At 49.7% G+C, this 13,873-nt stretch overlaps 1 protein-coding gene and 1 long non-coding RNA gene across 2 annotated transcripts; both read right to left on the bottom strand.

Annotated features, from left to right (window-relative positions):
• Positions 1 to 218: 218 nt before the first annotated feature.
• Positions 219 to 5,670, bottom strand: LOC136792091 (uncharacterized). Its single transcript, XR_010835253.1, has 3 exons — positions 5,493 to 5,670; positions 3,126 to 3,331; positions 219 to 666 (listed from the first exon to the last, which is right to left on the bottom strand). It is a non-coding gene; the product is annotated as an uncharacterized lncRNA (long non-coding RNA).
• A 1,374-nt stretch (positions 5,671 to 7,044) lies between these two features.
• On the bottom strand, positions 7,045 to 11,941 carry LOC131765207 (large ribosomal subunit protein uL23-like). The gene is made up of 2 exons (XM_067006918.1): positions 11,775 to 11,941; positions 7,045 to 7,448 (listed from the first exon to the last, which is right to left on the bottom strand). The coding sequence occupies exons 1-2, from the start codon at positions 11,939 to 11,941 to the stop codon at positions 7,094 to 7,096; spliced, it is 522 nt and encodes a 173-aa protein (XP_066863019.1). The 3' UTR covers positions 7,045 to 7,093.
• Positions 11,942 to 13,873: the final 1,932 nt, after the last annotated feature.

Raw genomic sequence — 13,873 nt, 5'->3', positions numbered from 1 at the left:
ACCATGTTGCTTGCCATTGAAACCCAGTGTCTGACAGCATCTGACACATAGTGGGACTTAAACATTGGCTGAGTAATTGAATCAGTGAATGTTAGAATTGAAATCCAAGTCTGCATGAACCCCTCACTCATCAGTTGTTGTGGGGAATTGCATTAGTCTGCTCAGGCTGCCATAATAAAATATCATAGACGGAGTAGCTTAAACAATAGAAATTTTTAAAAATAAATTTATTTATTTAGTTTTGGCTGCGTTGGATCTTCTTTGCAGTGAGTGCGGGCTACTCTTCGTTGTGATGCGTGGGCTTCTCATTGCGGTGGCTTCTCTTGTTGTGGATCACGGGCTCTAGGTGCGCGGTCTTCATCAGTTGTGGAGCACGGGCTTCAGCAGTTGTGGCGTGCAGGCTCTAGAGCACAGGCTCAGTAGTTGTGGTGCACGGGCTTAGTTGCTCCACAGCATGTGGGATCTTCCCGGACCAGGGATTGAACCCATGTCCCCTGCATTGGCAGGCGGATTCTTAACCACTGCACTACCAGGGAAGTCCCAACAATAGAAATTTATCTTCTCGCAGTTCTGGAGGCTGGAAGCCCAGGATCAAGGCTCTGGCCAGTTTGGTTTCTGGTGAGACCTCTCTTCTCACCTTGCAGATGCAGCTTCATGGCCTTTTCTCTGTGTACACGAGGATAGAGAGAGACCTCTGGTATCTCTTCTTCTTGTAAAGATATCAGTACTATTGGATTAGGGCCCCACCCTTATGACCTCATTGAACTTAATTACCTTTTTAAAGGCCCCATTTCCAAATACAGTCACATTGGGGGTTAGGGCTTCGACATGTAAATTTGAGGGACACCTTCAGTCCATAACAGTCTGCCAACTAGTGCCCCACCCCCAAATTCGCCTCACATGCAGGATACATTCACCCCATCCCAACAGCCCCCAAAGTCTTAACCCATTCCAGCATCAATTCCAAGTCCAAAGTCTCACTAAATGTCATCTAAACCAGATATGGATGAGACTCGAGGTATGATTCATTCTGAGGCAAAATTCTTCTCCAGCTGTGAAACGGTGAACCCACACAAGTTCTGTACTTCCAAGACACAACCGAAACACAATGGTGGGACAGGCATAGAATAGACATTCCCATTCCAAAAGGGAGAAATTGGAAAGAAGAAAGGGGTAACAGGTCCCAAGCCAGTCCCAAACTAGCAAGACAACTTCCATTTGACCTTAAGGCTCCAGAATGATCCTCTTTAGCTCAATGTCCTACCCTCCATGCCCACTGGGGCAGTAGCATCACCCCATGACCCTAGGCAGTGACCCTGCCCCCTCAGCTCTGCTGGGCAGCCTTGCCTCTGAGGCACTGATTGATGGCATCCTGGCCCGCTGAAACTGAGCAAGTGGCCCCACACTCTGAAACAGCCAGGTCCCCTGGGCCTGAGGTGGGACTGGCAGCCCTGATGACCTCTGAATCATCTTCATGGCCATTGTTCCCTTTTTTTTTTTGCGATACGTGGGCCTCTCACTGTTGTGGCCTCTCCCGTTGTGGAGCACAGGCTCCGGACGCGCAGGCTCAGCGGCCATGGCTCACGGGCCCAGCCGCTCCGCGGCATGTGGGATCTTCCCGGACCGGGGCACGAACCCGTGTCCCCTGCATCGGCAGGCGGATTCTCAACCGCTGCGCCACCAGGGAAGCCCTGTTCCCTTTTTTTGAAAATCTGAATCTGGATACTGTCCTGTCCAGTAGATCCCAGAAATCTGACAGCCTTCCTCCACTCCATTTTCTCTCTCCCCTTTAGTCCCCGCTGGCATGATTCTGCCAATATAATCCCATCTCTATTCCTGGCTTCAGCTGAGATGGCTGATTAAATCTGTGGATAATCTCTTTATGGAATGATCATCCAGCTGCACCCTTGGTGTTTTCTCTGGAACGCTGCTTTCTTGTTTTTTGAAATATGGATAAGCTGAGAATTTTCCATATCTTCGAATTCTGGTTCCCTTTTGCTTCATAATTTCTTCAATTCTATCTCTCTCCTCTCACATTTTACTACTAGCAGTAAGGACAAGCCAGGCCACATTTTCAACACTTTGCTTAGAAATCCCCTCTGCTAAATATCCAACGTAGTCACATACAAGTCTACCTTCCACAAAACACTGGAACACAACTAAGACAAGTTCCTTGCTAATTTATAACGAGGATCACTTTGCCCTCAGCTTCCAATATGATGTTCCTCCTGAGGTCTCACCAGAAGCAGGGTTACTGTTCATATTCCAGAAGCATTCTCTTCAAGATGATATACCTATTCTCTACAACTTTCTCCATAGCTCTCTCCTTTTCTTTCTAAGTCTTCACCAGAATCGCCTTTAATGTTCCACCAACAGTCCCTTCAGGGCAATCTAGGATTTTTCCAGCAAGCACCCCAAGCCTCTACCCATTACCCAGTTCAAAAGCCACTTCCACGTTTTTAGGTATTTGTTATAGCAGCAACCCTATTCTTGGTACCCTAATCTGTATTACTTGGGGTTCTCCAAAGAAAGAAAACGAATAGCATATACCTATAGATCTAGATCTACAGATATGGAAATTTATTATAAGGAATTGGTTTATGCAATTATGGAGGCTGGACTCAAAGGCTAGCCTTTGAGTCCAAAGGCTAGAAGGCTGCTGTAGAAGCAGGAAAATTCAACGTCCCAGTTTGAAAGCTGTCAGGCAGGAGAATTCTCTCTTGCTCAGGAGAGGATCAGCCTTTTGTTCTATTCAAGCCTTCAGCTGATAGGATGAAGCCCACTTACATAATGGAGGTCAATTTACTTTATTGGTCTACCTATTTAAATGTTACTCTCATTCAAAAATATCTTCACAGAAACACCCAGGATAATGTTTGACCAATGATCTGGGCATTCCATGGCCTAGTCAAGTTGACATATAAAATCAAGCATCACAGGAATCGCAGGAGAAAGTATATGTGATCAAGGCTTGATGAATATCAGGGCCAGTGTAAGCAAGGGATTAACCCCAGAGCTGAAAACATGATTTGCCATCCACTCATTTCTCACACATTTATTACTCACCTACTATAAGCGTCTCAGTTACCTGTTGCTACGTAACAAACCAACCCCACACTTAGTACCTCCAAACAGCAACAGTTGGGCTTCCCTGGTGGTGCAGTGGTTGAGAGTCTGCCTGCAGATGCAGGGGACGCAGGTTCGTGCCCCAGTCCAGGAGGATCCCACATGCCGTGGAGCGGCTGGGCCCGTGAGCCATGGCCATTGAGCCTGTGCATCCGGAGCCTGTGCTCCGCAACGGGAGAGGCCACAACAGTGAGAGGCCCACGTCCTGCAAAAAACAAAACAAAATAAAACAGAAAAACAGCAACAGTTGATTCTTCTTCATGATTTTGTGGATCAGTAATTTGGGCAGGGCTCGGCTGGGCGGTTCTTCTGCTCCAGGCGACATCAGCTGTGCCACTCATTCAGCTGGGCTAGGCTAGAAAGCCCAAGGAGACCTCAGTAAACTATCTGGAGCCTCAGCTCCTCCTCACGCATGGTCTCTCAATCTTCAAGTGCTGTCGCATCATTCTCTAGTCTACCCATGTTTCTTTAAAGCTTGTGGCTGGCTTCCCCAAGAGTGTTCCAAGAGGACAAGCCCCAAGAGGAGAAGCAAGCACTTGTCAGATCAATGCTTGCATCATGCTTCTGATGGCACGTTGGTCAGAGCCAGTCACATGTTTGAGCCCACCTGTGGGAGAGGACTATACAAGGGCATGAAGACCAGAACGTATGTGGTTCCTCGGGGGTCCCCAATGTAACAATCCACCAACATATGAGGGGATCTCCGTCCTGACTCTTGTCCTCAAGTATCTCACAGTCCAGCATAGCATTTCCAAATGTATTGGGCCACAGCATCTCAACACTGTTTCTGCAATGCACAAGCCCCAGTATGAATTCTTGCCATCTTCAGATAGAGCATCTCATTTTTTTTTTTTTTTTTTTTTTTTTTTTTTTTGCGGTACGCGGGCCTCTCACTGTTGTGGCCTCTCCCGTTGCAGAGCACAGGCTCTGGACGCGCAGGCCTAGCGGCCATGGCTCACGGGCTTAGTTGCTCCGTGGCACGTGGGACCTTCCCGGACCGGGGCACGAACCCGTGTCCCCCGCATCAGCAGGCGGATTCTCAACCACTGCGCCACCAGGGAAGCCCTAGAGCATCTCATTTTGTAAAGGCGGATGATCATAGGATGATAAGGGTATGCACATATTTGTCACTTTCCATACACATATTTTTTCAAAATAAATTTTAAAGGAAAATATTGCTAGTTTTGCATATTCATGGGAGAATATAGTTGACCCCTGAACAACATGGGTTTGAACTGCGCAGGTCCACTTATACTCTGATTTTTTTCCACAGCAAATGCTACAATATTACATAATCAGCGGTTGGCCGAATTGAGGATGCAGAACCACCTATAAAGAGGGCAGACTATAAGCTATACACAGATTTTTGACTGTGCAGGGGTTGGCACCCCTAACCTCCACATTGTTCAAGGGTCAACTGTACTTTATCACATTTCATGAAATGCTCAGAAGACAGTTTGGGAAATGCCGGCCTGGTGACTCCTAGTAGGAACATAAAGTTTGGTGGAAAAGGCTTTTTGACTCTTAGGACCACAGACACAGGTGGCCCACGGTGGATCAGAGACAGCTTATCCCAGCAGGTTGGAAGGCCCGGGATGTCTGTGGAACTCTCTGTTTTGTCTCCATGAGTGACGGGAGGTCAGGAGGCATCATTCTTTTTTTTTTTTTTTTTTTTTTTTCTCTGTACGCGGGCCTCTCACTGTTGTGGCCTCTCCCGTTGCGGAGCACAGGCTCCGGACGCGCAGGCTCAGCGGCCATGGCTCACGGGCCCAGCCGCTCCGCGGCACGTGGGATCTTCCTGGACCGGGGCACGAACCCGTGTCCCCTGCATCGGCAGGCGGACTCTCAACCACTGCGCCACCAGGGAAGCCCAGGAGGCATCATTCTTACACCACTGGAGTAGGGCTGAGACAACGCATGGCAGGTGACCCCAACACGTCATTCTGTGCACTCTCTGCCCCTGGCACGTGGTTCACACACTGAACGCCACCCATCCCACCACATCTGACCCCACTTCAGAATGACTGAGAACAACAGAAGGGGGTTCTCAAGGGCTTGAAAGTTCCATCCCAAAGCCCAGGCTTTGAAGCACTGCAGAAAGAGAGGCCCCAGCTCTGAGCAGGGTGCGCAGGACGACTGGCCAGCGGGCCAAGGTTGCTCAGAGTGGACTTTGTGGATTCTATGCAGCAGCATCCCCAGTAGCAACTAGGAGATTCCAATGCATTAGCCTGGAAGGGGGCCCAGGGATCTGCATTCCTAGCCTCCACTACGGGTCACGTGGTGCTAGTCCCTCCCCCAATTTAGGGTTTCCATGTGGTTATTTTTGAAAGGTCCCCATGGGTTGGGGGTAGCAGAGGGACACCTACCCTGAGGTGTGGCTCTCAGTGATGTCCAGCGCAGGCAGGACACAGGTGACCAGCAGCCAGAGATGTGAGAGGCTTCACATGCCAAATAGACTTTTTATTTTCAGACTCAATATATATGTATTTCTCTTACAACATAAGAGACAACTTGCCTCTACAAGTTCCCTCCACAGAACAATCCCCAGAGATTAAATCTGCTTTGAGTTGTATTTTGAAAAAAGAGGAAATTGGATCCTGGTTCTGGGTGGGAGGAGGGGTGAGGGGTGGGGAAGGGAAGTTAAGAAAGGAGGCAAAATGCACAGATTTCCAGAAACTTCCTTATGGTTTCCTCCCCGGCTGCATCTTATCCTGTGCTCTCCCACCCCACCAAGACAAAACCCAGGCTCGACCCACCGTCCCTCCCCCTCACTCCAAAGCTGTCCACAGTCCTCTCAGAACGATACCTAGTGAAAGAAATCAGACAGAGTATGATCTCACTTTTATGCTGAATCTAAAAAACCCCGAGCTCTGGGCTTCCCTGGTGGCGCAGTGGTTGAGAGTCCGCCTGCGGATGCAGGGGATGCGGGTTCGTGCCCCGGTCCGGGAAGATCCCACATGCCGCGGAGCGGCTGGGCCCGTGAGCCATGGCCGCTGAGTCTGCGCGTCCGGAGCCTGCGCTCCGCAACCAGAGAGGCCACAGCAGTGAGAGGCCTGCGTACCGCAAAAAAATATATATATCAAACAAAAAAAACCCCGAGCTCTGATAAATAGAGAACAGATTGGTGGTTACCCGAGGTAGAGGTGGGGCAGTGGGGAAAATTAGCCAAGGTAGTCAAAGGTAAAACTTCCAGTTATAGCATTAATACATTCTGGGGATATAATATACAGCAGGGGGACTACAGTTAACATTACTGGACTGAATATTTGAAAGTCTCTAAGAGAGTAGATCTCAAAAGTTCTCATCGCAAGAAAAACAATCGTAGTTATGTGAGGTGATAGATGTTAGGCAAACTTATTGTGATAATCATTTCACAACTTATGCATATATCAAATCATTGTTGCTCACCTTAAACTTACACAATGTTATATGTCAATTATATCTCAATAAGCCTGGAAAAAATAAAAAACTAACTAAATAAAAGGCATTGATCCACAGTGAGTTCAAGATTAATTCCATTGTCAAATATTTGGAATGCAGTTATTCTAGATTGGCTCGGCCTGATACTTTAACAAGCAGTCAGACTGGGGTTAGAGCTGACATTCTGCAAGAGGGCATTATTTATAAATTCCAAACTCCTCAAGATAATGTCCTGATTCCTGTGACAATACGCTTATCAAGTTGCCTAGGTACTTTCAGGTCTGCATTTGCGTTTGTATTGTGTGAGTCCTTCCGCCACTTAAATTTTTTAAAAAAATACAAAAACCAGGGCCTCCTCACCAGGTTACCAGCCCTGCCTGAGGCCTTCCCCTCAGGGCCTTCTCTCCAGAAGGCCCAGGCCCCAGCCCCCAGTGCCTCGGGTGGGACCACACACTGCACACTAAGGAGGGAAGGATGTCAGAGGGCAAGGCCTTTTTTTTCCAATAGTGAAAAATCTTATACTTAGGGTTAGCCAGCTGGACTCAGTTTAGATGATCTCCGTTTTGTTGGCAACATCCAAAGCATCACAGTCAGGAGCCAGGTGAACAAACGCCTTCTTCTCTCCATCAGGCCTTATCAGGGTGTTGACCTTGGCCACGTCAATGTCATAGAGCTTCTTCACATCGTGCTCATTGGCCTTGACCTCCACAGTGAACACAGGTGTGCTGTTGTCTTCTATCTTCTTCATGGCCGGCTCAGTGGTCAGGGGCAACTTGATGATGGCATAGAAGTCAAGCTTGTTTCTCCTTGTGGGCGCTCTTCTGAGGATGTTTGGGCTGCCTTCTGAACCGCAGTGTTTTGAGCGTTGGGAAGGTGGGTAACGTTCAGATCTTTTTTTGTGGCTGTGGACACAGAGGGCAATGCTTAACCCAGGGACTGCAAGTCTGGCTCAGGCAGCGCAAGTGGGAGCATCCTCGGGGTCTTCCCAGGGGTCCTGTGGGCGGACACAGTCCACCTACACACAGACCCACACCCTCAGGTTGCCCATTACTTGCTATCTGATTTCTCCTTGTCTCTGAGTATGTGTGACACTTGCCTGTGCTCTATTCTAAGTCCCTCTTGTGGGCTTTCCCTCTAGAGCAGGTGCCCTTAACCTAAGGACCTCAGATACCACCTTCCCCACGCCAGGAGGTCTGTGGATAGAATTCAGGAATCCATGACTTTGGATGAGAAAAAAATATACATCTTTATTTTTACTAGCATCTAACTGAAATTTAGCATTTCCTTTATTGTAAATGCAGGGAACAATCTACAGTAGTATTTGCAGAAACTGTGACTTTGTCACCAACAGAAATCACAGAGATTTTGAGGTCACATTGGAATTGTTGCCAATCTTTTGAAATATCTACCCATTACTGCTTTAAAATGATCACCACCAAAGTGTAAGTAGAGAAGCGTGTGTACTACTCTTTTATAAAGCTGTTTCCTTCGTGTTTTGACCTCTGTATTTTTGCACCACTGGTTTCTTTCGTAGTCCTGTGGATTTAATTTTATAGCTTTGAAAATATTATTCCAAGAAAAAGTCCATAGGCTTCACTAGATGCCCATTGGGTCCATGGTCCACGAAAGGTCAAATCCTAGAATCCTCAGACCTAATCGTCCTCAGATTTTTTTCCAGCATGAAAGCCCCAGAAGTATCCCTCTCCCCTAGTAATTACACTTTTGGTATTTTCTTGAGAAAAAGCTTTAAGAGCCAAAAGCTACTATGTAATGCTTGCCTTTAAACAAATGTGCATTTTATTCATCACAATGCTATCTCTTGACTTTTGGAAAACAGTGGCCACATCTGCAGGAGAGCTCCCGCTGACCAGCCTGGTCTCCAGACCCCGTGCAGTAACGCTGCTCCCACACCCAGGCCCACTGAGCTGCAGCATGTGGGTGGATCTGCAGGCAGAGCCGTGGGTCTCAGAGAATGTCACCCCCACTGCTCCTAGCACAAGGCTGGCTCCAGGAAACACTCAGCAGGTACAGCCTGACTTGGGTGGGCCTGAGGCAGCTGTCCTGGGGTGGAACATGGCTGAAACCTCCCTGCTTCTGCACCAGCCTGCAGCCCCCTGGCCCTGAAGTAGACTTGCCAGAGTCAGCAAATGAAAGTACAGGATGCTCAGTTAAATTTGAATTTCAGACCAATGGCGAATCATTTTGACTATAAGCACATCCCGTGCAAAAGTTGGGATATACTAATACTAAAAAAAAATGAGGGCTTCCCTGGTGGCGCAGTGGTTGAGAATCCGCCTGCCGATGCAGGGGACACGGCTTCGTGCCCCGGTCTGGGAAGATCCCACATACCACGGAGTGGCTGGGCCCGTGAGCCATGGCCGCTGAGCCTGCGCGTCCGGAGCCTGCGCTCCGCAAAGGGAGAGGCCACAACAGTGAGAGGCCCGCATACAGAAAAAAAAAAAAAAAAAAAAGATTCGTTGTTTACTGGGGGAACCCTACTCCCTTTAGCAGCCTGATCCTAGGAAAGTCCCTACCCAGGTCCAGTTTAAGGCTGTGCCCAAGCCCAGATTCTCGGCTGAGACTCCTACCTCTGCCCAAGGTCTGGTCCCGGAAAGGGATCATTCGGGGAAGGGAGGTGGGGTCAGGGAGACGCCAGACAGTGGCCCACTTCTCGGCCACTCCCAGTCACCAGATAGCCTCAGGACCCGTGCCCTCCCCCAGTCAGTAAAATGAGAGAACTGATCCAGGGAGGAGCTCTAAGCTCCCTCTTCGCTGCTCAGAGTTAGATTTAGTAAGTAGTCACTTAGGAAAGAATCTTTAACCTCTGCCTGCATGAAAAGTATGTTTCCATGGGACTTCCCTGGTGGCACAGTGGTTAAGAATCCACCTGTCTATGCAGGGGACAGGGGTTCGAGCCCTGGTCTGGGAAGATCCCACATGCTGCGGAGCAACTAAGCCCGTGCACCACAACTACTGAGCCTGCGCTCTAGGGCCTGCAAACCACAACTACTGAGCCTGCGTGCCACAACTACTGAAGCCTGCGTGCCTAGAGCCTGTGCTCTGCAACAAGAGAAGCCACTGCAATGGGAAGCCTGCGCACCGCAGTGAAGAGTAGCCCCCACTCGCCGCACCTAGAGACATCCCACGTGCAGCAACAAAGACCCAATGCAGCCAAAAAAGTAAATAAATAAATAAAAAGAAAAGGATGTTTCCGAACCCAGGCCTCCTTAGGAAGCAACCTGTCCCCCTCCATTCACCTCTGCCCCGGAGCCCCTCACTCAACTGCAGCTGCCACAAATCAAGCCTGCAAGGACACTGTTTGAAAGGACCCAACGACCAGGTGCCCTCAGAAAACACACACGGCAGCAAAAGTGAAAACACAGTTACACAGATGCATTCACTTAAGAAACAGTGAAGCACCACCAACAGGTGCATTGATAAAGATGTCGCATATATAATGGAATACCACTCAGCCATAAAAAAAAAGATGAAATCTTGCCATTTGTGACAACATGGATGGACCCTGAGGGTATAAGTCAGATAGAGAAAGACAAATACCATATGATTTCACTCCTAAGTGGAATCTAAAAACAAACAAACAAACAAGTAAATAAATGAACCAACCTAACAAAAACTAACACTTAGATGCAGAGAACAGAGCAGCAGTTACCAGAGGGGAAGGAGGGGGTGTGGAGAGGGTGAAATGGGTAAAGGGGCTCAACAGTGCAGTGACAGATGGAGACTATATTTTTGGTTGTAAGCTCAATGTATGGTATAAAGAAGTATAAAAATAATGTTGTGCATATGAAACATATAATGTTATAAACCAATGTTACCTCAGTAAAAAATAAATCTAAAATTTAACAATGAAAGAAAGAGGAGGGGAAGAGAGGAAGGAAGGAAGGAAGGAAGGAGGGACATTCTTAACCCCAACCAAAGAGGAGGGCGCCCTTCACATCCTCCACCTCTACATTGGGGCCTGGCTAACAGCTGGTCCCAGCTGGAGGCTCTTTCTCCCTCCCCCCCTGCCCCCCCACCCCGTCTGTCCCCAGGGGTCATGGAAGCAGCTTTGATGAAGCCTATCAAAGGGGTCTTGTTCTTACAGCTGTTTCCTGGGAGGGCAATTAGAGCCACAATAACCCCCCACGTCTGTTTAAGGGGCTGGTGGCCAGTACTCCACCCTCCACCCCGTGGGAGGGCTCCTGCCCATCAGCAGAGGGGAAAACGACTGTGCCCATCGGAGAGATACTGTTTAGGACCATTTTGACCATTTGGACTGGAAGGGAATGCCCCTCCCCATTTTAGAGATGACTTAACTGAGGCAAAATCACCCCTGGCTCCCAAAGGGTTCTCCACACAGAGCCCACTTCCCCAGGAACTGTCTAGGCAGCACCTGGTTTCTCTTCCTCTGGGTCAGGTCACCTCCACTTACACAAGACACGACAGGCCCACAGAAGGGTGTAGAAGGCACACGGGAGTACAAAGCCCACGTGGAGGGGAAGCCGGTGTCTGTTCTGAGACGCCTGCTCTGGCCCTTCCCCCGCCTGAGCCATTGCCCCTTTTCTGGCCACTATTTTAATCCTCAATCCGTGGATTTATTTAAATCAGGGTTTCTCAACCTTGCCACTATCGACATTTGGGGCCAGATATTTCTTTGCTGTGGGAGCTGTTCTGTGCATTGTAGGATGGCTAGCAGCATCTCTGGTGTCTACTCACGAGATGCCAGGAGCACCACCTCCCAATTGTGACAACCAAAAAAGTCTCCAGATATTGCCAAATATCCCCTGGGGGCAAAATTGTGTCCAGCTGAGAACCACTGATGTAAGTGGACTTAAAGGATCGTGTATGGATGGCCCTGTGTCTTACCAGGGAAGGAGGTGACAGAGGTATTCCCTCCTGAGGCCCAGAGCTTCTGCCCCATGGTCCTTATGGGATAGGGGTGGGGGGAGGGGGAGGTAGTTCTAATCGAAGGGTAGTTGCTGGGCTTGGAGCAGACCACCGGCCTTCCTGCCAGCCTGCAGACCTTTCTCTCTGGAAGAGATTTCAGCAGGTTCTCGGGAGGAGAATGCTGAACACCTTGGCCTAGGAAGCTCCCTTCTCAGACAGAAGCACCTATTGCCACCCTCAGACTGGGCTCCCTGAGGGGAGGGGCGACACCTTCCCAGTGGTCACCAAAGGGAAATGTGAAGCTTGAGGCAGGTGCTGCCCACAGGGAGCTTCTGGCTTACCTGCCAGCAGGGGGCGCTGTGGACTCAGGCACGGGACTTGGGCTGCTGGAAGGGTGGAGACTGGACTGGCCTCCCTCATCTCCTGTTTCTCCTCTTAGAGTCCTCACCCCAGCCAGGCTCGCTTGCCTTGTGCACAGCTCTGTCTCCACTTCCTCCCAGCTTCCCATCCTAACCCTATTCTTCCCCCCTCCTCCGGAGAAAGAAGGAGGAGAAGGAATTTTTATGCCCATTGTGCAGCTGAGGAGACTGAGTCATACAGATGCACAAAAGACTGGAAAGGACAGTAGTAGGGCAGAATGGATAGAGTCTTGGCCTTGGGGCCAGAAGACCAGGGTATGTCAGCATGCCAGTTCAGCATCTCACTCCCTGTGTGGTTGGGGGCAAACTTTGGGGTCTTACTGAGCAAGCCACCACAGTTGCAGTAAGGAGATAAGCATGGCAGCCCACACTGCCCCCAGGCTGAGAACGGTTCTGACACTGGGTGTCACAGCCCCATGGGGACAGCACTGGGTCCTGGGAGGAAGGACTGGCAAAAGGGGATGAGGTGGCCTTGCCCAAGCCCCTGTCTAGGTGGCAAGAGCAGACAACCAGAAAGGGGGCGAACAGGGGGCTCTGAACAAGGGCAGAGGGGATGAAGGGACTGTACTGCAGAGTCTGGGGAGGGGAGGGAAGGGCTGAGGTGTCAGCCGCCCTGAGTTATCTGAACTTTCTCCCAGGTCCTAGTGATTAATAACAAGAGCGGAAACCATGAGAGCTATTTGCTGCCCTCTCATGATGTGCCAGGCTCTGTGCCAAGCACTCGACTGGCTCAGTTACCCATCCTGGGAAGCAGGTAATGATATTACCCCATCTGACAGATGAGGAAAAGTATGCTCAGAGATAAGTAACTTGTCTGAGGTCCCCAGTGGGAAACGGGCAAAACTGGATCCCACCCAGATTTGCCTGGTGTGTACCCACCACGCTCTTGGTGGGATTGGGGTCTAGGTAGAGAGAGGATGAAGGCTCCTCTGTGACTGGGGAGGCACCACAGGGCAGTGCACCCTCAGCCACTTGGCACGGAATGGACAGAGCAGAGTGGGGTACTGAGGAAGGAGTGACCCACACATATATCCAGTTGAGAGGCCTCCTGGAGGAGGGGACGCTCTGCAGGTGACAAGGAAGGAAAGGCTTTCCCAGCAGCCTGAGCAAACATAAGGAAGGAGTCTGGTCCGGCTGTTTCCAGCACACGCATGGGCTGGGCTGGGCGTGTCCTGCAGTGCTGGGACATGAGGGCAGAGAGGCAAGCAGGAGCCACCAGCAGGGGAAGGTGTCATCACATCGGCTGGGTAGAGGATGGCCCAGGAAGTCTGATTGGTTCCACTAGCCACTCTGCAGAAAAGACATGAGGATCTATCCTATTACAAAAACTGAGGGGTGTGGGGAATGGGGAAGAGGGGAGGAAGAGTCAAGATACCAGTGTTAGAGCCCACTAGATGAGATAATCAGATGTGGTGGACAGAAGGCTATGGTCAAGGATAATTCCGTCTCCGGCTTGGGTGGTGGGAAGTCTTACCATGAACTAAGCTCCTAGAACACAGGTGAAGGAAGGGGCTAGTGAGAGAAAGATTACAAGTTCGGTCTGGGATAAATGAGTTTGAGGTATGTGTGGGCTATGTGAGTGTAGGTGAGCTTTGGGCTCAGGGTTAAAGGGGATAAAAGCTCAAACTGCAGCTGAAATCAGGCTACACTCTCCAATGAGGAAAGCAGTCAGGGTTCGACTAGAATTTGAGCTTAGTCTGCAGCCAAGGAGTGAAGTACTACAGCAGAACACCCACTAGACTAAACTGACGATGCTGTGTTCTCAAACTTGAAAGAGGATCCAGGGTCTGAGTAGACCACAAGCTGAGTTCAGCAACGGTGCCCATCATTTTCAAGGTGTGCATGTCTCTGAGGGCATTAATAAGAACTCATTTCAGGGTCTAAAGGGAACCTGCAAGATTCCAAGAGCAGGTGTAGTCAACTGATTTAATGTTCTTAAATCCCTGAGGGGTGACGTGACCTCTTCTTTAAAACCTTCCCTAACTCCCTCTTCCCTTCTCTGCAGGACTCCAGCCTGCTGG

The sequence above is a fragment of the Kogia breviceps genome, chromosome 11, assembly GCF_026419965.1.
Source record: "Kogia breviceps isolate mKogBre1 chromosome 11, mKogBre1 haplotype 1, whole genome shotgun sequence".
Lineage (NCBI taxonomy): Eukaryota > Metazoa > Chordata > Mammalia > Artiodactyla > Physeteridae > Kogia > Kogia breviceps.
Note: the sequence above shows the minus strand (reverse complement) of the source record. Positions and strands in the feature narration are given on the sequence as shown.